We start from the raw sequence: 22,529 nt of genomic DNA, 5'->3' as shown, positions 1-22,529 counted from the left end.
TCAACCCGTTCTTTACCTACAATTAGATTCGTGATTTGTTATTTACAGAGTGTGTAGATATAAATTATCGCAAAGGAATACTAATGAATCTATTTCACGGTCGCATATTGAAAGCTGTTTAAGAAATTAAACTGCTTTTTTTGTACAATATTATTAGGAAGGAAATAAAATATTTGATAATTGAATTTTTGACATTGAATTAAACGGATATAAGATCAATTTTGTTTTCTATTCTTCTTTGATTCTAGTTAAATCATTAAAATAAGTATTAAACATCTCATATTTTTAGATAGTATTTTGTTGGATTTGAAAAACTCTTTGTCTAAGAGCCGGCGTCATATTTTTGATAAATCAAAGTTTGACAACGCATAATACCGAATTTAAATTTCTGACAGGTCTCTTTGGGCTCTAGAAGCAATAACGAGCTGTTTAAAAAATGAATAACCTTTAAAAATAGTTGAGTGAGCTTTTGCAAATAAGGTCTTACTTTAAAAGTTATTTATTAAAAGTACTTGTCGCTGCAGAAAACTAACTTCACAGGAACTATACCTTTACATGGGAAATAACTCCACCTGTGAGAAATAATTTCACTTTTTCCTTGTGTATTTATTACCCACTTTATTTTAGAAATATGTTTATACAAAAATGTGAGATTTTTCCCTCCTACAAATCGATCCTTAAGCTAAAACTACATCAAAACACAATATCAAAAAAAGTACAAAAAGGTAAAAAGTACAAAATTACAAAAACAAATTTAATGTGACATTTAAACATTAAAAACACACATACTTTTTGTACCTCTTTGACAGTCTCTAATTAAATAGGTACATATGTAAAAGGGGAAAAAATCGTTTTCTATTCGTTCTTATTAGAAAATTTGAATCAAATGTTTTTCATAATTCAAAATGTTTGCTCTTTGGCTCTAACGTTAAACTGGCGTAAAAGCTAAATATAATAAGGACTCGATATATAATTAAAGAGTGCCAATTTTGAATTAAAAAATTAAGCAAAATTTACTTTCGTAATTTTATATCAGAGTAAAAAAATGTGAAGCTGAAAAAAAGACGAGAAGAGTATCAATTTTAAGGTGCGTGATTTCAATGGAAATTTTTATATATAAGAGTTTTAGCAACCATAAAATAAAAAATTAAAATTTTTGATTTTTGGATTAAAAAAAATCAATTTTTGAAAAATCAGTTTTTTGAAAACGGTTCCAAGAAATATTTTGAGACTTGTTTTTTTCATGTTTCTATTATGTAATTATTTTTTTTGAATGGCATTCCAATTTTTTCTTTGAAAATGTTTTTACACACAAAATGTTAAAAAAAAAAAAATGGGGATTTTGGGTGATTCCAGACCGGAACATCTCAACGACAACCAATTCCATCTGTCGATAAAATAACTTCATCTGATTCGAAAATAAACAAAAAACAAAAACGTGAGCAAAAGTTTTCGTCATATTTAAGGAAGAAAACTTCTAAAAGAAAATACGATTTCTCATTTGTTTTTTGTTGACAATAAAAAAATTATACATTAATCATTTCTGTGTACAAAAAAAAAACAAAAGGCTTAAAAAGAGAAAGATGAAAAATGAAAACACACATTTGTCTACTGCGGGCAAAAGTCCTCGTAAGAATTCATATCAGGAAAACTCTAAAAAACACAATTTATTATTTTAGTTCATTACAAATTGTTCACTTTTCTTCTTCTTCCTTTTTCTCGGCGCTGTTATGATCTCGATGTCGAGGGGATCATAACTATCCCACGTAACTGCTTCACACTAGTGATCCGCCTGTGGGGTTCGCCGGGTTGACCTCAGAAATCGGCGGCAAGCCTCCCGGTTTTGTATTGTTCCATTTCTAAGGCCAACTGAATGCTGGTGGTTTTGCATTTGCTTGTACCAGGAGTTTTTAGGCCTACCTTTCTTTCTATTTCGTTGTTCACTTTTGATTATGAAATAAAAAAAAAGAAAGAGGAAAACTAATTTCGTCAATAAAAATTATACAAATCATTGTTGTGTTTTCTTTTTGTGACACTGATGTGATGTTCAACTGACATTTAAGCAAAATATATTCTTATTCAGGCTCTAAACAACCTAAAAACGTGTTTAGCTTATACAACCTCTATTAAACGTTGCATAAATATTATAAATAACAATTTTTTGTTTAAAGACATTATAAAGAGTACATAATGCTATGCACTGTCTATGACGAGTTTATAAATAGGGCTGGATGAGTTTATAATTAGGGCTGAAAATGTATAATAATAACTCATATGACGAAAAAGTTAGTACCTAATCAATGTAATTCTGTCTATTTTTAAATAAAAAACAATAACATTCCGAAATCGAAAAATTAACTCTTTCATTGAAGGTCATCCATACCTATAATAAGTAAATTTCCCACCACGAAGAAATTCCACGTAAATGTGCATTTTATTTTGTATAGGTACCTACTCGTATTATGGGATTACCGATTACGATGGATTTAAGATAGGGGTAAATAATTTGATTCGTAGAATCAATGATTTATTATGTTCAATTATGAAACAATGAGAAAATCAACCAACACATGCAAATGCACACAACAACAAAAAAACATCAACATGTGCTTTGTGGCGGGGGCGTGCTATTATTCATTTACACATAATCAATGTCCCCTTAATGGACAGTATGTCGCTACCATCACTGCCGCCGGCCGTCTTGATAAAACGTCAATAATAATAATAATATGTAATATAATTGAACACAATCCCTATACAATGTTTTACTAATATAAGCTTAAGTCCCCGCAAAGCTACAAAGCTTCCATTTGCCATTCACTCTATACAAAATTATGCAGAGGTACGTCATTGAATTATTCAAACATCTGTGCGAATAAAATTGACTCACAAAATGTTATTTATTATTTTTTTCATACATAAATGCAATTTACTATTAAATTTATTTATAAAATGTAATCAATTATACATCACTTTTTTTTCTTTTTTTTTTTTTTTGAAATTTTAAAGCATAAATTTATTTGTGTTACTAAAAATAAAGCTTGACTCTATAACTTTTTTTTGTTTTCTTAGATATTATCAACCTGAACGGGAACGGAACGTAGGTGCGAGTACATCATTTTGTATATGAAAAGACAAGGCAATTTGTTGGGCTTCCTTTGGTGCAAATTTAATTATAATACCCAAAGCAATGAGTAAATGCAGTGTTTAAAAACAGTTATGGCCTTTAGTTTTATAGCGAACTTGAAACCAATGCCACTACCGTTATTTATACAGAAATAAATTGAAAAAACGAAAAAAAAAAAAGAAAAATCATTGAACGGGGTCCTTACAACTTCAAGTATAGTGTAATAGCTGTTATGTGTGCATGTGTGTGTAAAAATTAAAGCGCACTTTAAAACAAAAAAAAGAAGTTCATTGTTGAGTGGTAAATTTGTACTCTATGATGTACACTAATAAATCAAATTGTGTAGTATTTTCATAGCGTAGTTAATATTGAAATGAAAATTTTCTTCATTTTTTGTTGTAACCTACAAGAGTATACAAGAAGTATGTAGGTACTTGAATATGTGGGTAATTGACATGCAACTGTGTGTACTCAAATAGAATAAATAAAAAAAATCAATATATAGTTGCACTTGAGTTGTGGCTTCTTATAAAGGATTGTTATTGAACCAATTCATCAAGGAAATGTGTTTTTCTTCTTCTTTTGTTGTAAATTTCTATAAAAAGGTCAGGGAATTTCTTGAACTTTTTTTTTTTTTTGCGAGATACTTTAACATTTTCAATTATAGTGATATGGTTCAGTTAATTTTTGGAATAATGAACAATGTGTTCTTATAAGGATATCAATAAAAAAAAAAAATAAAATAAAAATAAAGTGAAAATATTTTGGACAATAAATGTCTGTGGTTATTTTAATAAATGATCGAACTTTTTTATTCAAAAACTTTTATTGAGCAAACGATTTTTTTTTTTTTTCAACAGCGGCGAAAAAGTAGGAACAAAATCATAAAATAAATCTCATGTTATATAAAAACCAAGATCATTAACTCAAGGATGATTTTCTGAAAAAAAAAAGAAAAACAAAAAGTCAGCAGAGACACCGCAAGGTAGAATCCTTTCTGCTCTTTTAGTTAGCTTGACAAAGGATGGATTAAAAGTTGTTGCATATGCAGAGGTCTGGAATCGATTCCCAACCGCCACCATACAAAAAAAAGTGTATCTCTGCTTAGCCTTTCTGACTCGGCGTTAAATTGTAGGTCCTTTTTATTCTTAATAAATGGAATGCTTTAAAAGGACATTTGGAAAGAACATGAGCAAATGTTTCTTTATTACTTGCGATATACAAAGGTACTATAATAGCCTATAGGGCAAGTTTAGGATTCGAAAAAAAAAATCGAACTCGAGATAACAATCAGACATGACATTACGATGACAATGCCAAAAAAGTGGGTCTGGCAATTCTGTCTGTCTGTCTGTCCGTCTGTATGCACCTCGAGCTACAGCCTAAACTACTGGAGCTATTTTCTTCAAACTTGGTAGTTAACAAAGAATAGAGAACAAATTGAAATTTTTTTTTAGGACCAAAACTAACGGTACCTGTCATATAACGCAAATAGAAAAGTTGATTTTTTTTTAAAAACGGCTCTACCGATTTTGAATAAAATTTTTGTAGTTTTACACATAAGAGCCAACTTTTGAAATAAAAAAAATATTTTTGGTACCGTTAATAACGGTACCTGTCATAGAACGGTTTTTTTGATTTATGAATATCTAGTAAACGACAAAACAGATTTCAACCAAAACGTTTATACAAAAACCTTATTTAAAAACTTTAAAAATTTTTCAAAAAACACATTTTTGGATTTTGAAAAAAAATTTCAAAATTTTTGTTTGAAAAATCGATTTTTTGAAAACGGGTCAATGAATTTTATCGAATTTTCGTTAAATAATATTTCCTTAAAAATGGCATACCAACATTTTTTTTTTGAAAAATGTTATAAAATTATTATATATAAGAAAATATTTTTTTCAAAAACGGCTCTAACGACTTTCGAAGTTTTTTTTTCTAAAAATTCCTTTTTATGCAAGAAATCAAACTGCATACTTGGTTTTGTGTAAAAGTTCCTTAAATCGGTGTTTAATTTATTATAAAAACAGATTTGAATCTCTCTTAATCAATACACTTAATTTCTCAGACAAATATTTAGTTCCTATTTAGAAACAAAATTGAGTTGGAAACCGAGTAAACATGATTTTCAAAAATCAGGTACACCAAAGTAACCTAGCCAACTTAACTTCATTTTTCAACTTACTTAAAAAAAAGTGAACGAACCCCACCATGCGGAGCCGTAGTGTGAAGCAGTAGAGTGGGAGAGTTGTGACCCCATCCGAGATCAAGACTATCGTCAATAATGGAGAAGAAGAAGACTAAAAAAAAGTGGACCATAAATAATGAAAAAAGTTTTTTTCTAAAATTAAACCGAAAAGTAGAGTAAGTTAACGGTACATCATTGGAAAAGTCAAAACGAGTGAAAGTTCAAAAAACAGTTTTTGGTACTAAATCCAGATTTTGAGGGTTTATCGAAGATTCTTCATTCCGTTTTCGCAATCAGTGCGACCATCACTATCCCTACAAACATGATCACAGTTTAATGAAGTGAAGAACTGGCTGAGAGTAAACAAAGTACTCACACCAGGGATGAAAAATCGTCTTTGAGCATTGTATCGAAAGTGACATAAAAAGTGTATCGAATTGTACTTCTTGAATCTTTCAAATTTTATTTCGAAAAATTTATTTTTAATGAACGATTAACTTTAAGATAAACCAAAAACTAAATTATTTTTTTTTTTTTTTTTCAAAAAGATCAGAAAAACTTTTGAGGCCATTTTTGATTTTGTTCCTTGTTACTGTGATAAGGAATAGGTCGTTTACAACTCCAAAAGAATTATTGCAGGTGTAATCTTATCTTAATCTTATCGTCAATGGCTACGAAAATTGAGGTAAATTAAAAAATTAAAAAAACCTAACCTGTGCCAATTTTTTTTAATAAATCTCACATGTTAAGAAAAAATTAATGTCCTTAGAAGAAAATTTTATTTCTTCCAAGAAAATTAAATAAAGACTTTAAATTCACCCTTGACCGTTGAATGTTCTATTCCAAACAAAAGTGTAATTGACTTATATTGCAGTTTTAACAATATCTTAGAAAAATCGAAAAGAAAAAATTTATCCAGAATACCTTTTACATATTGAGCTGCCAGATAAAATTTTATTAATGTCGGGACAACAGGTCTTAAAAGTCGGGACAAATCGGGACAGCAAAAAAATACATGAAACCGAAAATTTATAAAAATAAAAAGAAATAAAAAAGTAATAGACCAGTGTGATTCCAAACTTTTCCATTGGTAAAAATTTCATGTTTTGAAAACTAAACTTAAAGAAAAATAACAAAGTCTTCATCCATAAAAAATAAAAACTATCAAGTGATGGATCTTTTAATAAATTTAGGTACCAGCACCAATTTCCATTCTTTTTAACGTTCCCTTTTGAAAGGAGTTTTAAAAATTTTATGCGATTTGACAGTTTTTTTTAAATTTAATGTGGACTTTTTAAATAATTGAGAATGAATAAATTGAAGCTTAAAGCTTTTTATGTTTAAAATTTTAATGCACGAAAGTCAAGAAAATAATGGACCAATCATTTTACTTTCACACATGTTCCTAGTAAGGAAATATCAAATGTTCATATAGCAGTGACTTTGATTTTATTCCCCAAAGTTTTCGAATGAAAACGGATTGTCGGGACAAAATCGGGCCATTTTGTAAATCGGGAGAGATATCGGGACAGGGTCAAAATGCCGGGACTGTCCCGCCAAAATCGGGACGTCTGGCAGCCCTATTACATTACGGAAGGACAAAACTGTATCAAAAATAGTAATAGTGTATTTGTGTAATTTAGCCAAGCCAAGTGTATCGAAAAAAGAACAATCGTATCGAATTTTGCAACCCAGACTCACACTGCGTGGAAACCATAACATGTTTTGTTTATTGCACAAAACTGCATATTATGTAGTGTCGCGTATTAGGGCTTTTTTTATTTTTATTTTTAAATTGTCGTCCATGAGCTGGAAAAAAAAACATGTTTTCCACAAACTATTTTTCTGTTCCGCTGACGGCTAATTTAATTATATATTATTCTTTGCTTACATGGTACTTTACATAAAATGCGTTTATTAGAAAGAGGTGATAAAATTCTTAGAGAGAAGGAGCGAATTTTTCTATAAAAACAGTTTTCATTACCTGTTTATGTTGTTGGTTTCAATAGCTTTGTTTTAATTTCAATTTTTTTGAAAAAACACTTGCAACAAAAATTAAACTATAGTAAAATCGTATTATGCGAGCCCTTTTTTTTAACATTGAGGCTCTAGTATACCAATGTTACTGGAATTAAATTATATTTTTAATTTTTTGGATTTTAGAGTTAGCATAAATGTTTGGTATCTTTAGATAGACCTTTCAATTGTATGGATTAGATGTGTTATTCTTACAAACCATGGTAAAAATAATTCCGTGTTATAGTGCAATATCAATGTAGTTTTTTAAAATACTTCTACACATAAAAAAATTCTTTTTCCACGAATGATGTACAAAAATTATACACTCTACACTTTGTTTCGAGCAATTTAAACAGCAGTATCACAACATTTTACTTTATCTCTTTTACACTCACAAGCCTTAATTCAAAAAAGTAGTTTTAAAGGACATAAAAAAAAATGCAATCATTTAAAAAGAAAATAAGTTCGAATGCTGAATTTATTGAACATATGTATTTTAATTTGCAAAATTTTAAACCCAACAAATAGAGTTATAAATTTGTTTCTTTTATTTATTTTTATAATACAATCATTTCAACATGATTGCATTTTAACTTTATTCATTTGTTTTCATTGCTTTTTCGTTGCTTTTTGCTGCCCCATTTTTTTTTTTTTTTTGTTAAAATTGTTTCTTAATTATTAGATGTATTATTAAAAAAATTAAATTTTATTGAAGTTAATTAAATTTAAAAAAAATATTTATATTATTACTTGAATTGATTACAAAAACAAATTAAATTAAAATATAAAAAAAATTCTTTTCATTGTATTACTCATAGCTTGCTTTGGAGCACATTCAACATAAACAAAACCAAAAAACAAATTCTAAATTCCCCAAAAAAATAAAAACAAAAAAACAATCAAATATCGAATTTCAAAAGTAAGTCTCATATTAAATGTTTTAAATGTTTGTTTTTCTTAAATTTTTTGTTTCTCATTCATTAAAAACAAATAATAATTCTTTTTTTTTTTCATATTCATTTTTTTTGTATTGTCGTGTTTATTTCCGTGTGCCTAAAAAATAAAATTTAACGAATGATGTTATGTCTTAAGACTTTTACTTAATGTATGTGCTGCAAAATTGCACTACAAAAAAAGAGCTTAAATAAAATGACAATTTCCTTACAAATAACCAACATTTTTTTATCAATTTCTCATCCTAACAACTTAACAACAAAAAAATAATTAAACATTATTATTTAATTTTAATAAAAATAAAGGAATGTAATAATTTCTTGGAAAGCATCAAAATAACCAAAAATCATTTTTAATAATTTCAGTTTAAGTTGGTTTTACTACTAAATTAATATTTGTTATTAATCTTTTGTTTTAATTTTATATATGTACCTAAAAAAAATTAAAAATAATAATTTCGATTTGTACTTTTATTTTCTAATGCAAAGTGAGAAAACAAAAGGACGATATGCAAGTCAATGTCGCCGGCATTCGAAGAAACATTAAGAATCTAGCGCACAACTACTCAGATGCTCAGGTAAGATGTTGTTTTTAAGTTATTTTTTTTCCGTCAAGCAATTTCAATTTTTTATAAAAAAAAAAAATGTACTGTGTGATAGTCAAAATAAACATTTTTGTTTCATGCTAGATGATTAATTACTATCAATTTCACGATCACTTTCCGTCTCATATCTTCTTATTATACCTTAAAAAATAAAATGTGGTAGAAGAGTATTGACAGCAAATAAAATTAAGTAAAAAACTCATTAGAAGATTCGTTAAGTGATCAACTCAAAAAATCAAAAACGATTAATAAAAACTGTGACAGTTAATTATCACACGTTATCTGGTTTCACCCCGATTTGCTATGCGATAATTTTATATTTAGGTTTTTTACTAAGAATATTTTTGAGATAAGTTCATACATTTTATTTTTATCAGCTTGAAGATAAATAGCTTATTCACAAGAAAGAAATTCTTAAAACTGTTCATAATTTTTAGGGTAATACAATTTTGTAAATTTAATTTTTAAAAATTTAAATAATTTTATTGTGAATAAGTCTGTACTTGGACATTTTTGTTTTAAATGAGTATAAATGGAGTTATGAAATAAAAACGGCACCGAACCTGTTTTCAAAATGGCGGCTGTCCCCGATGTCCTATCATCCCAACAAATTGACTTTTACGATAAGGAAGGACATACACCCGCACACGTTCCATGAAAAAAATGTTGACCCGCGAAAAATGCGATTTGATTTACTAATTTGCCTGGGCTATTTTGTTTAAAACTCATTGACAATTTTGTCGTTTTTCAAGAGAAACTTTTCGTTGGTCCTTGATTTTACAAGAACTGTTTTTCAGGCCATTGAAAACAGCAAAAGAGTTGGTATTAAATATTTTTCTATGCAATAGACCAAAGCTAATGACTGTCCGTCCATCCATTCGATCCGTATTTATAAAAATGCACATACACAAAATTGCACACAAGGCCAAAAGGATGCAATCAAATTTTTTTTGTGATACTTGGCTCATATTTATTCTATCCCTCAAGCTATGTTTACTTTAAAAGTCTAAACTAACCAATTATTACATTTTTTTCGAATTTAAAAATATGGCTTTCCATTCAAAAGGGTCTATTCAATAGGCTTTAATACCTACTTAACAATAAGTCTACATAATATGTACATATTTACCATAAATACTTTATTTCAAGTCTATAGAGCATAAGGTACTAATTATATTTTTACTTTGCAAACACACAAAGGTTGAAACTTTGTGACCATTTTTAATTACCAATGACTTCATCTTTACAAGAACAAAAAAAAAAATTCAAATAAAGTTGATGATTCAGTGTCATTGAACTCTCACATTTTGAACAATACACAATTTATGTACATTCAAACGATAATATAGTAAAACATTGCTGTGAAATGCGATGATATAATCCTTTAATGTTATTTTTCTTGATAAGGTCTTTGAGCTTCACAGTACTTTTGTGACTTAGCTTAAATTTCTTAGGAATTTCATTTTTGAACTCACAGAAAATCCCTTCTACTTTTCCACATATTTTGCCATACTACGCCTCCCTTTAAGGCCCAATTTATTCACTCTCTATTAAATTTAAAGTTGCCATTTAAAATGGGAAATTTAAAGTTCGTATGCGATTTGACATACTTAATCTAAGTCTAGAATGCATGCTTACTAAATTTTACTCTTCATACAAATTTCACTCCAAAACTTAAGCTGAACTAAATTTTTTTTACTTATCTTAAATAGAGCACCAACTTCTAAATCTCTTGGTGGTTCTTTCATACAAATATAACAGAAACATTCAACCTGTTGGTATCAAAAAAAAAAAAAAAAACGGTTTCCTAACTAAATTATAATTATTTGTCCACAAAATTGAAGAAAATCTAACATTTCGGTCAGGTTTTGTAAATCTTTTTTACAATCTTGAACTCCAACTGATTTATTTTTCCGTCAAGCATCCACACAAAACTTAAACCATCCACAATTTTATTGCATCGTTACAGGTTAAAGTACGCGAGGCAACTTCCAATGATCCATGGGGACCATCAGCAACCATTATGGCCGAAGTTGCCGATCTCACCTACAATGTGGTGGCATTTTCCGAGATCATGCAAATGATTTGGAAACGCTTAAATGATCATGGCAAAAACTGGCGCCACGTTTACAAGGCACTCATTCTCCTTGAGTACTTGATTAAAACTGGCACCGAAAAGGTCGCCCAACAGTGCAAAGAAAATATATTTGCCATACAAACACTTCGTGACTTTACTTACTTTGAAGAGGGCAAAGATCAAGGAACACATGTCCGAGAGAAAGCAAAAACATTGGTAAATTTATTGAAAGATGACGAACGACTGAAAAACGAACGCATCAAAGCGCTCAAAGCAAAAGAACGTTTCTCTCAAAATGCCAGTGGCTTTGGCAGTGATGGTTACATAGATGGGCCAGTCAATCGAGAGAATCAACCAGCCGATTGGCAAGAAGAACCAAAGCCTGTGTCTGATTTGGAATTTGTACGTCCACAGACAGCTGGCGAAGAAGAATTACAATTGCAACTGGCAATGGCAATGTCAAGAGAAGAGGCCGAACAAGAGGAAGCCAAACGTCGCAGTGATGATGTGCGTTTGCAATTGGCATTGAGTCAAAGTGAAAATGATTTTAAGTAAGATTAGAGAAATGAATATAGTTGATGATTGTGTCTATACGCTTTTTGTATTTGCAGAGTTAAACCAGAACCCAAGGGTAATGAACCGCAACAGAGCCATTTGCTGGATTTGTTGGATATATCATTGGGAGCCACAAGTATATCGAGCCCGCCACTTGGCGCTGGAGCTGTTGGTGGCTCTGATCCATGGGGAACTCCAGCTAGAGCTGCAAGTCAAGTAAGTCATACATAAATTAGCTCAAATACTTCAATTTATTTAACACTATCTTTCTTTTTATTTTAGCTCTCTGATCCATGGTCAGGTACATCGTCACCACAAATCGATCCTTGGCATGCAAATGTTCCTAAAGCATCTGGTGGCGCGGCTGGCGGCGCTGAAGGATGGCTCACACAACGTACGCAATCACCATCTGTAGCATCTGGTTCCTCCAATGAAGGTTGGCTGCAGAGCAACATCCTTTCAAATGGCACCATGAATGGCAATTCATCATCCTCACTATCTGATCCTTGGTTATCGAAGACTTCAGCTATGGGAGCAGCAGCTGCAGCTCCTCCACCATCATTACCATCTCTACCATTAGTTCAAAATTCCAGCAGTGGTTCGGTTGATCCTTGGCTGCCTGGAGATGAAGCAAAATCATTGGAGAAAACCTCGTTAGGACCTGAAGATCCATGGGCACCAAAAGCTCAACCGATTTCGGCTAATAATGGCGATCCATGGAAGAGAACTGGAAATGAGGTATTCCAAAATGTGTAAATACTTTAATTAAATTTATTTACGAACTCAATTTAAACAAATTTAGGCATCGGCAGTGGCAAAGGTTTCACCTGATTTGGATGACTTTGATATAATCACGAATCGTAATAAGACTGGAGGACTACTAGAGGTTCAAAGTACGACACTTGGCTCAAACAATAACAATGGTATAAAAGAATTTGTATTTTAAAATTAATTCCTTGTACTAACTTAAAAACTTGAATTTAGCATCACTTTTGGATGAATTAGATCCATTATCGAGCAAGAAGCCATCATTGAAAACACCACAATCGTTTTTGGGTGAAAACTCAGCGTTAGTGAATTTGGACAATTTAATTAAACCAGTTGCGCCGAGCAATACAATTGGCAGTGCAGCGTACAATCCATTTAGTGATACAATTCCACCTAAAACAAATCTATTCCAACAACAACAGCCGCCTGTAAGTTTATTTGTTTTAATTTGTATTTTATTCGAAATTTTGAATTTCGAATTTTATAAACAAAAAAACATAAGTAATCTTGTTTATTGAAACAAAAAATATTCAATCTAAATATGTACCTACTTGATCTCTGAGGTTCATGTGAGTAATCTTTTTAAACAATGAATTCATAGGTTCCGTCCATAAATCAACTCAAGCAACAACAGCCTTTTGCAATTAGTTTAAATCAAGATCCTTGGGCACCAGTTAGTAATGCAGCGCCACAGGTAAATTTGTTATGATGATCTTGCAAGTTGCAAATAACTCTTGGTTTTTCTTGAATTAAAACAAAAATAATAATAATATGAAGGCAAGACAAAACGGTTTTAAGGGTTGAACAAAGGTATCTTATTTTTCAAAGCGCTTCAAGGTTAAAGTTAATAACTAACTTACAAAAAGGATCAATATACGAAAAAAGTTATAAAATACATATTTACCGACTTCTAAGAATAAATGGGTTTAAAAAACTTAACTTCAAGAGAATATTAAAATTAAGAAAGTTCTCAAAATTTCGTTCAACGTTTACGCGATCTCTTTTTAAAGGAAAAAATGGATTGAATGATTTTTTTTTAAATGATTTTCCAACTTTCTTAAAAAAGAGATTTGATCAATAAAATAGCCATAGAAGGATCTTTAGGTTTGTCGATGAATAGTAAAGTGGAGTTATGACCAACATTTAGAATTAAGAAAGTTCTATTTTTGGCACATTAAAAAAATGTAGAAAAATATGTAACGAACAAACGAATAGAGAATCAAACATGTTTTTGCCCTGATTCCCCCAAAATTCGTTCTTCTATCACAAATTTCTTTCGAATTTTATCTTCAGGGAATAAAAAGTTCCAAAGAAATTGCTTACAAGTTTTTTTTTTTAGACATAAATAAATTTCGATGGAAACTTTGGAAAATCATTATGCTTCCTCCTTATTTCGAACACTAGGGTTTGACCGGGTTGACTAGGGTTTGGATAATTGATTAAATGCTAATGCCTTTGCTTTGCCTTCTTTAAGGAGTTCTGAGACCTGCGATCGTACAGAAATGTTGTATGATAATGCTTTTGTTCTTCGTTTCGAGGTCCTCATGTCATGGCTTCAATTCCGAATAATAGATGGCTTTTGTCAGCGCATAATATAATTATGTGTTAATATTCTCCTTTTATTCAGCGATTCTCGTTATTTTTCTCTGCGATAGACATGAATTGAACATGAATTGTTAAATTGAGCGTTGAGAACAAAACTGTATAATTAGTTTGAAATACATAACTTTGAAAAGTTAAGTAGTATTTGAGGTTTATCAAAGATTTTTAGGATTATTAAACAGAAGCAAACGCACGTGGGCTTAGAATTTAGAAAAACCGCCAACATACAAAAAGTATCTTGTTTCTTATTCCCAATAATTTTTTTTTTCAAATGTCTTTTTTGTCTTTTTTGTTTGTTTTTTCCTTTTTTTTTCTGATTAAAAAAAAAAAAATTAAAAATCTGTTTTGTTTTTCTATGTTTGCATGTTTAGTGCGACGAATATTTAATTGACTATGATTCTGATGAAATAACTGTTTGTACTAGCAATTCTATCTATGCGGGTCAATTTGAATCAAACAATAACAATAACTATCGTAGTATTAACAATGATGAATCTTTCTCTACAACCAACCAAAACAACAACAACAACAAAAATAACAATAACAATAAATATAATCTAATTAACAACAACAACGACGACATTACAAGCGTATTTGATAGTTATGATCCATTTATTGTACCACCAACTATTTGCAATCTTACTTATGCGCCGCCGCCGCCAGCAAACAATCCACCACCCAGTCATCCACCACCACCACTACCACCTACCAGCTATCTATCAGTGCTTGGTACTGGTTACGTTAATAATGATCCTCCTCCGTATATGAATTCCAATGCTCCAAACTACAATTATTCAAATTTCAATGCCTATAATGGTAATCTCTTCAGTTATGGATATTTCGATACTCCTAACCAAAGCATGAATCCGAGTAATATGTTTGCTTCATCTTTTCAGCTGGCGGGAGTGAGTAATTAAGCATATTTAATTCAAAAACAATCATTTTATCCAGTTGGTTGGGACATTTAAATATGTCCAAAGATTCCTTTCAAAAATCAATCTCCTTAGAAAACAAAAATATCAAAACTCGACAAAAACCTTTGTATTGCTAAACAAAAAAGCATAATAATTTTTTGAGCTCTTTTTTGTTGTTATTTTTGAACTTCATTTAGATTTTTTAGATTTTAATTTTTTTTTTATAATTTTTAACATTTTTATATTTTAACTACATTAATAATGCTGTGCTCTCCATGTTATCCTTGTAGCCAACAATGGAGGCTTGGACGCTTAAATAATGGGTAAAAATAAAACTCCTCTACCATAATACTTGATTGTTATAATCCAAAATTGTTAACTGAAATTGTATATTTTGCATGTAAACTAAAAAAAAAAAACAATAAATCTAAAATCTATCCTTTTTAATCCCCACACACACCTTTTCTCTCTCTAAATTATGATAATCAAAATTAGAATTAAATAAATTTGTAGATATTTTGTGTAGATTTGAAAGCTTTACTCGCATGAAACCCACCATACTAACCTTTGATAAATATATATTTATTATTCCATGTAAATAGAAACACATTGTAAGTGTGTTCAAAAATTAATTTTTTTTTTGATTTTCGATAATTAATCCTATTTTGTTAAATATTTTACAGAACAATAATAATAACAACAATTTGGCTTGGATAAAACCAGAAGCAGCAGCATCAAACCCATTTTTATAGTTCGGGAAAATAGAGATTGATTAAAAACAACAAAACAAAAAAATTAAACTAAGAGTATTATTAATGTAAAACATGTTCTTCGAATGGGATGTGGATATACAACTAACCTATACAAACGGTAAGTGAACAGAATTTTTACTTATGGCGTTTTCGATTGGCTCTCCGGAAGCGTCCGGAATCATTCAGAAGCCTTCTGAAAGTGTTTTATTCGCACAAAACTGACAGACAGAACGCTTCTCAGAAGAGAAATTCTCTTCTCGATTTAAAATCAGAAGCACTAATACATGAACACTAAAATGTCAACAAAAAAAATACTCAATCATTCTTTTTTTGTTGTCATTCAAAAATTAAAATTAAATTAAAATTAAAATTAAAATTAATAAAAAGATTAAAATGGGTACCTTAATGCAGTGGAATGATTTTTTTTAACATTTTCTTCTTCCGTCGTCTTCAGATTTATAATTTTTATAATTTTTTCGTTTGAAAAAAAAATAATATCAATATTTGACATTTGAAATTTCACAAACACAAAATAAAAAAACAGAATTGAGTGGAAGCAACTTGACCTGTTCCATTCGATTTCAGAATGAGTGAATTCTTGAGTGAAACCAATCGAAAACGCCATTACATTTCGTTAGGTACGAATTTTGAAATTTCACGTAAAAAAAATAACAACTTCATTATTAGGCTGGCATAGTGGCAGGTTTTTCCAACATTGATGAACTGCTGAAGCAAAAGGATTCATTGGCTTTTCAGACCAAAGTAGCACCGGTGGGCAAGATTAATTGCTTTATTTTGGCGTTGGTTTTATAACAGTCCCTAGATAGAGACAAAGTCTGGCACTGTCATTCTGTCATACACGGTTTTAAAATCGATGATGAGTTGCTGTTTTTTTTTTTTTTTTTTTCAAAATCGAATGTTGAATAAATTGGTCGATGGTGAATTTTTCTAACGTTCACATAACACAGCAGGCGACTTATTATAGACGAATTAAAGCAGATCTGAGGGTTCAGATTCTTCAAAAAGATTGATTAACTTCAATACGCTCCCGGGCCTAATCCAATAATTATAGAATTTTGAAAAATTGAAATGTCATGTTGACATTGGCTTTTTGGGACAGATTACAGATTTTATTATCTCTTCGAAAAAAACACCCTTTCACCTAAATTTTTTTATGAAAACTCTTTATTTTTGCTTCCAACCCCAAAGCCAACGTTTTTACTGCCAAATTTTATTAAATTGGCCCATCATTTTTGTTTTTAATCAAAAAAACACCCTTTAAACCATGATATTCTTATAGGCACTTTAGATTCTTGTTTCTAATCTCAAAAGTAACATAATTGCTGAATTTCAATAGGTACCACTAATATTACTTACTTTTCCAATACACCCACATTTTCTCTTAACCTAAAAAAACACCCTTTCACATGAAAAAAAAATGTATAAATTTATTTTATTCGTAATTCTCATGGGAAAGAAAACATTTTGAATAAACTTCGTAAGGGTTACTTCTATACTATTGATTTTACCGGACTTAGCTTATTTCCAAAAGAAAAAAACATCCTTTCGCCTAATATATTTGAATAGACTGCTTTGATTCTTGGTTTCTGTTATAAATGAAACGAACTAATTTTCATTGGTGTAACATTTTAGTCCCAGTTTTTGTGGTACCAATTTCATCATTTCTTGAAAAAAAAACACACCCTTTCACTCAAGATAATTTTGTATACTGTGTAGATTCTTAGTTCGTACAACAAACAAACTCAACTCATCAAAAAACACCCTTTCACCAAAAATATTTTTAAGACCTTTATGAAACCTACCTTTCATCTCGAATTTCATCAGGTTTTTCACATGGGTTTCGATAATGTTTTAAATGTTGAAGTCAAAAACAAGTACCCTTGTTTTTTACGGCAATAACTTTTCTTAGAGCAATCGTATTGACTTTATTTTTATGTCATTAGATTCAGCATCAAAAAATACATTAAAAAACATGTGTCATATGATGATATTCCACAAACAATTTTTTTCACCACAGCGAAAAACACTCTTTCACCCATGAGTAATATATCAAAAACGTGACGTGCCAGTGCAATTATAATTTATATTCGGAATCAGCCCACGAAAATCTTTTAGAAAAGTATGGTTAGATTAAGGCTTCTTATACAAGGTTAGGTAAAAGTGGCTGACGATTGTGATATCGGCACACTTAGTCTAGAGAATGGCCACATCATAACACATGAATCTTTAGTATCTTCCTACTTGTCGAATCATCTAAATCTTTTAATGAAGCGGAATAGATTTTAAATGTTGGTGTTGACTAAATCACATGTCACAGATAAGAAGTGGAATCGTATCCTCTTCATCCTGGTTCATAAAGTTTCTGCAGAATTTGTAGAGCGTGCCTCCCGATAAGGCAGTGTTGTCTTATGACATCTACTAGTAAGCTAATGTAATGTCTGTTCAGAGACAACCCTTTTCTTGCGGTTATGATTTAAAGCTGCCTATATTTGTTTTGTGGTCACACAATGTGTGGATGTTGTTCCACCTAAAAAGTTTACAACTAACAAGTAGCGATAAATATGTCAGTTGGATTGGTTTCTGATTTTAGTGTTTTCAAATTGTACATTATCATAAAAAAAAACTTAACCTAAGTACCCATTTATCCAAATAAAATTTTATATGAAATACATTTTTTTCTTCTTTCAGATAAAAATTTTAAACTAAAACAAACCAGAAGAAAAAAAAAAAAACAAACAAAAAAAAAAAAAAAAACGAGGACACCAAAGTGCCCTTTTTATATTGAGTAAACGAAATCGTTAATCATTTGTCCCGGCAGCTTTTTAGTTAGTCCCCTCATCATACTGCACACAACACACACACATACACAACACATTATACACAACAACATTGTTCGCTCATATTATATAATGTACTAAATTTTAAATTGTAACATTTATTTTATTAAAAAAAAAACAAGAATGAGAAAAAATTATTTTTCTAAAAAGTTATATATTTTTTTTGTTTTAAATTTATAAAATCAATACTTTTGAATCGGATAAGGTTGACTATACTATCTACCCAGGGGGCGAATGTAAAGAAAAAAAATACATACAGATTAAGACACAAGTAAAAAAAAAAACAGTGAAACTGAAATCATTCAAAATAAATTATAATTATTATGTCAAAGTCTATATGAGTAATTAAGATGAATAAATTTATAAGAAATATAATATATTTTATTACTTTTCCAAAATCAATTTTATATTAACAAAAAACATAAAGAAAAACAAATATTTTAAAATACAAATAAAAAAAAAAAAACGAAACGAGAAAAAAATCAATAAAACCAATTGTAAAGTATATAGATTTTTTTTAATCATTCAATATTTATATATAAAAAAAAAACAAAAGCATATATATTTTAATATTTTAAACATGTTAAGAATAATTTATGTAAAAGATTTAACTAAACACTGAAACAAATTATCATTTAATAAAAAAATAAAAATAAATTAAAAAAAAAAAAAACAAAAATTAAAGCTTTAATTATAGGCGTAGCTTGTTTTTATTTTTATATTTTTAAAGAAAAGAATATGTGCCCATGATTATGAAAGTGGACTAAGTCACTTTTTGCATTGTTTGAAGAAAAACTAGCATAATAATCTTCTTGTAACGATTTAATTATATTTCTTTTATGAAATCACTAGAGGAGCAATAAAGAAGTTTATTAACTGCAATTTCGCTTTCAAATAAACTTTACCCCTTAAATAACAATAATTTTTAGGCTTCATTTTTAGGGGTGACTTAGTCCACTTTCATAATTAAGGGCACATATGTCGTGGAATATTGCAAAGACTTTTTGAATTAAAATTCTTTTCAGCTCTAAATTTTGTAGAGGATTTGTTACAGATAGACCAGTGCCGATGCCTTCAAAAACATTAAAAAGTACAAAAAATTCATAGTAGGATGAAACCCATTGGAAAAGGAGGGAAATATGATAAGAATGAAAGCAAAAATAAATTACGGGCGAGCCGAGTTCGGGAAGTGGGTGGGTTGAGTTTTTAATGGTAAAAAATGGTATATCTCGATTTCGATTTCTTACGTTTTTTGAGTAATTAAAGTGTAAATTTGAATAAATAGGCCAAAATTGTAAACAATGATAAAAATTTTTTTTCGAATTCAAGCTTTTTTCATTTTTTGAATTTTACTAGAACATGTTCTATAGTATACTAATGTAAAATTTTTTTTACACCATCAGAAAATAGACATTTTAACGAACGTCATGCTCACCGAATTTTTGAAAAAAGCTGATATTTTGACACGTGAATTTTCGATTGAAAATTAGGGTGTTTTTTTGGTATTAAGTCAAAATAAGGTGAACAAATTAATATTTTAAATCAAATAAATTACAGTGTATTTGGGACATAATAAGGTAAGTTTTCACCAAATTTCGTAGAAAAATTTTTGTTTTTGAAAAAGATAAAAATAAAAAACCAAAAACTCGGTTTTTTGAATTTTTCACATTAATTTTGAGGTTATGTGAAAAAATTGTTGATACAAAAGTTGTAGATCTTTTTATTACCTACAACTTTGCGATACAACTTTTTTCTATAGGATTTGTAGTTTTGCCGGAAATCGAGATATACCATTTTTTACCATTAAAAACTCAACCCACCCACTTCCCGAACTCGGCTCGCCCGTAATTTATTTTTCCTTTAATTTTCATCATATTCACCTCCTTTTCCTATGGGTTTCATTCTACTATGATTTTTTTTGGTTTCAAAAATTATCGACCCTGGTCTAAGATTGGTTTAATGAAATGAAAAGTTAACACTTATTAATTTGTGTATATTATGTTCTAATGTGATTTTCTGCTGCTGTAACAAGTACAAAGAGTAAGGCCCTTTTCACACATAGCTGGGACCCGGGTAAACGGCCCGAAAAGCCGTGTGCTAGATACACGTTCTTATGTGTAATAAAAGTTACACATACGCCACAGTGGTCCAATAAGTTATATATTATGTATGGTAATAATATTGTTACGACTGCCGTTAGAATGCATGTGAGCTTCAAAAAAAATATTTTTTTCGGTTTAGTTTGACCGAACAACTTTCTCGTTTTACATAATCGCTTTTTGTCGTGACTATCGTTTACTTCATTATTGTTTACTTATCGCTAGTTTCGTATTACGTAATAGACCCCTGAAATTTGAAATGCCACTTATTCTAGTGGAACTCAATTTGACCGCATCTGTCACTGCTCATACGACAAAATTAATGTTTCTTCTTTCTGTTACGGCCATTTTTTCAATAGTCAGATAAACTTCAGTTAGAGCTATTCCTAGGAATATCTATTTTTTTTATATTGACATTATTCATCTGATAGTCTAACTGATGATTACACTGGTCAACAAAATTTGACTTTTTTTTTGCCACAATAACCAAAATATACTTTTCTAGTATTTTTTGGGATGCTGAATCCGAATCGGAAGTCAGAAAAATTTGATTGGCCTCCGTTTTTGAAATATTACCGTTATAAAATGCTAAAAAACGTCATTTTGGCTGTTTTCGAGGTTCTGTTTTTATGTGGGGTAATTCATTATAAACAAATTTGTAACGGTTATTATAAGAACTGATATTCTACTTTCAAAAACTGTTTAAATTTTCCCGATATCTCTTTTATTGCTCGAGATATCTTAAGTTTCAGTTAATAAGCCAAAGAGAAACTAAACTTAATTTAAAGATTAAGTCACTGGTCACAGAATTTTTGCCACAAGAACCAAAATATACTTTTCTGAAGGTTTTTGGGTTGCTGAACTCGAATCCGCAACTAGAAAAATACTATTAGCCTCCGTTCTTGAAATATAACCGTTATAAAAAAAAACCTTTATTTTGCATTTTAAAACGGTAATATTTCAAGAACTAAGGCTAGTAAAATTTTTCTGATTGCGGATTCAAGCTCAGCAACCCAAAAACCTTCAGAAAAGTATATTTTGGTTCTTGGGGCAAAAAAAGTTTAATTTGATTGGCCAGTGTTGTTTCTGATTCAAAGACCGCTATTTAAATTTTAAATATCTCGGGCAGTAAAAGAGATATCGGAAAGATTTAAACATTTTTTGAAAGAAAATTTTTCGAAAGCACCCAAAATGACGTTTTTTTGACATTTTCTAACGGTAATATTTAAAAAACGGAGGCCAATAACAGATTCGAGTTCAGAACATCAAAAACTACTAGAAAAGTATATTTTGGTTGTTGTGGCAAAAACCTTGTTGACCAGTGTTATTGAAAAGCAAGGCTTAGTCTGTAATCTTGTGCCAAGTAAAATTTATCCAACAGCCTTTTCCTGTTGTCGCCAAAGATTCTAACTGCTGATTTTTTTTTTAATCTGACGAATCCAAACTCCGCCTATTTTAACGTGTGATACATTTTTGGTCTTTTCATCCAACGCAAACTGTGAAAATAAATCCAAAAGTCTGCATTTGCATTTGGAGGTGGTGTTGTGTGAAAACTTTGAAAGTTATGTCATCAAAATCATTTTTAGTACATACATTTGCAATCACAGATCTCTGTTTCCAATAAAAAAAAACATTTAGCTACCGAAAAGAAAATTTAACTAAAGGTAGAAAATTTTTACAAGTCTACTCAAAAGCTTCTGTAAAAAAAAAAAACAGTTGAAAAAAGTTGATCTTACTATGAAATCGGAAACTTAGAATCGAATTCTTTGTCAATTATTTCTTTTCCTTAACCCTCTACTGCATGAATTATGAACGAAATGAAATAAAAATTGTTTTAACAATTTTTTAGGGGTTGAAAAAAGGTATTACATAACATTTTTTATTTTTTACATATATATAAATTTTTAGAAACATAAACCATATATGGGTTAGTATGCAGCAAGTCGATTTCCAGCAAAAAATTAGTAACCCATATATGGTTTAGTATGCATTCAAGGTATGTTTTG

General features: G+C 29.8%; 1 protein-coding gene across 1 annotated transcript in view; it reads left to right on the top strand.

Annotated features, from left to right (window-relative positions):
• LOC129908529 (epsin-2-like) overlaps positions 1-18,979 on the top strand; it is a 30,433-nt gene extending 11,454 nt beyond the window's left edge. Inside the window, exons 2-12 of the mRNA XM_055985101.1 lie at positions 8,159-8,259; positions 8,783-8,871; positions 10,868-11,526; positions 11,587-11,746; positions 11,813-12,268; positions 12,333-12,453; positions 12,515-12,726; positions 12,900-12,992; positions 14,272-14,805; positions 15,498-15,684; positions 18,276-18,979. Of these exons, the coding sequence (XP_055841076.1) occupies position 8,259; positions 8,783-8,871; positions 10,868-11,526; positions 11,587-11,746; positions 11,813-12,268; positions 12,333-12,453; positions 12,515-12,726; positions 12,900-12,992; positions 14,272-14,805; positions 15,498-15,566 (2,394 nt within the window). The 5' untranslated portion in view covers positions 8,159-8,258 and the 3' untranslated portion in view covers positions 15,567-15,684; positions 18,276-18,979. The remainder of the gene's footprint in view (positions 1-8,158; positions 8,260-8,782; positions 8,872-10,867; positions 11,527-11,586; positions 11,747-11,812; positions 12,269-12,332; positions 12,454-12,514; positions 12,727-12,899; positions 12,993-14,271; positions 14,806-15,497; positions 15,685-18,275) is intronic.
• Positions 18,980-22,529: the final 3,550 nt, after the last annotated feature.

This window comes from Episyrphus balteatus, chromosome 2 (genome assembly GCF_945859705.1).
Source record: "Episyrphus balteatus chromosome 2, idEpiBalt1.1, whole genome shotgun sequence".
Classification (NCBI taxonomy): Eukaryota; Metazoa; Arthropoda; class Insecta; order Diptera; family Syrphidae; genus Episyrphus; species Episyrphus balteatus.
This window is presented reverse-complemented; position numbering and strand designations above follow the sequence as displayed.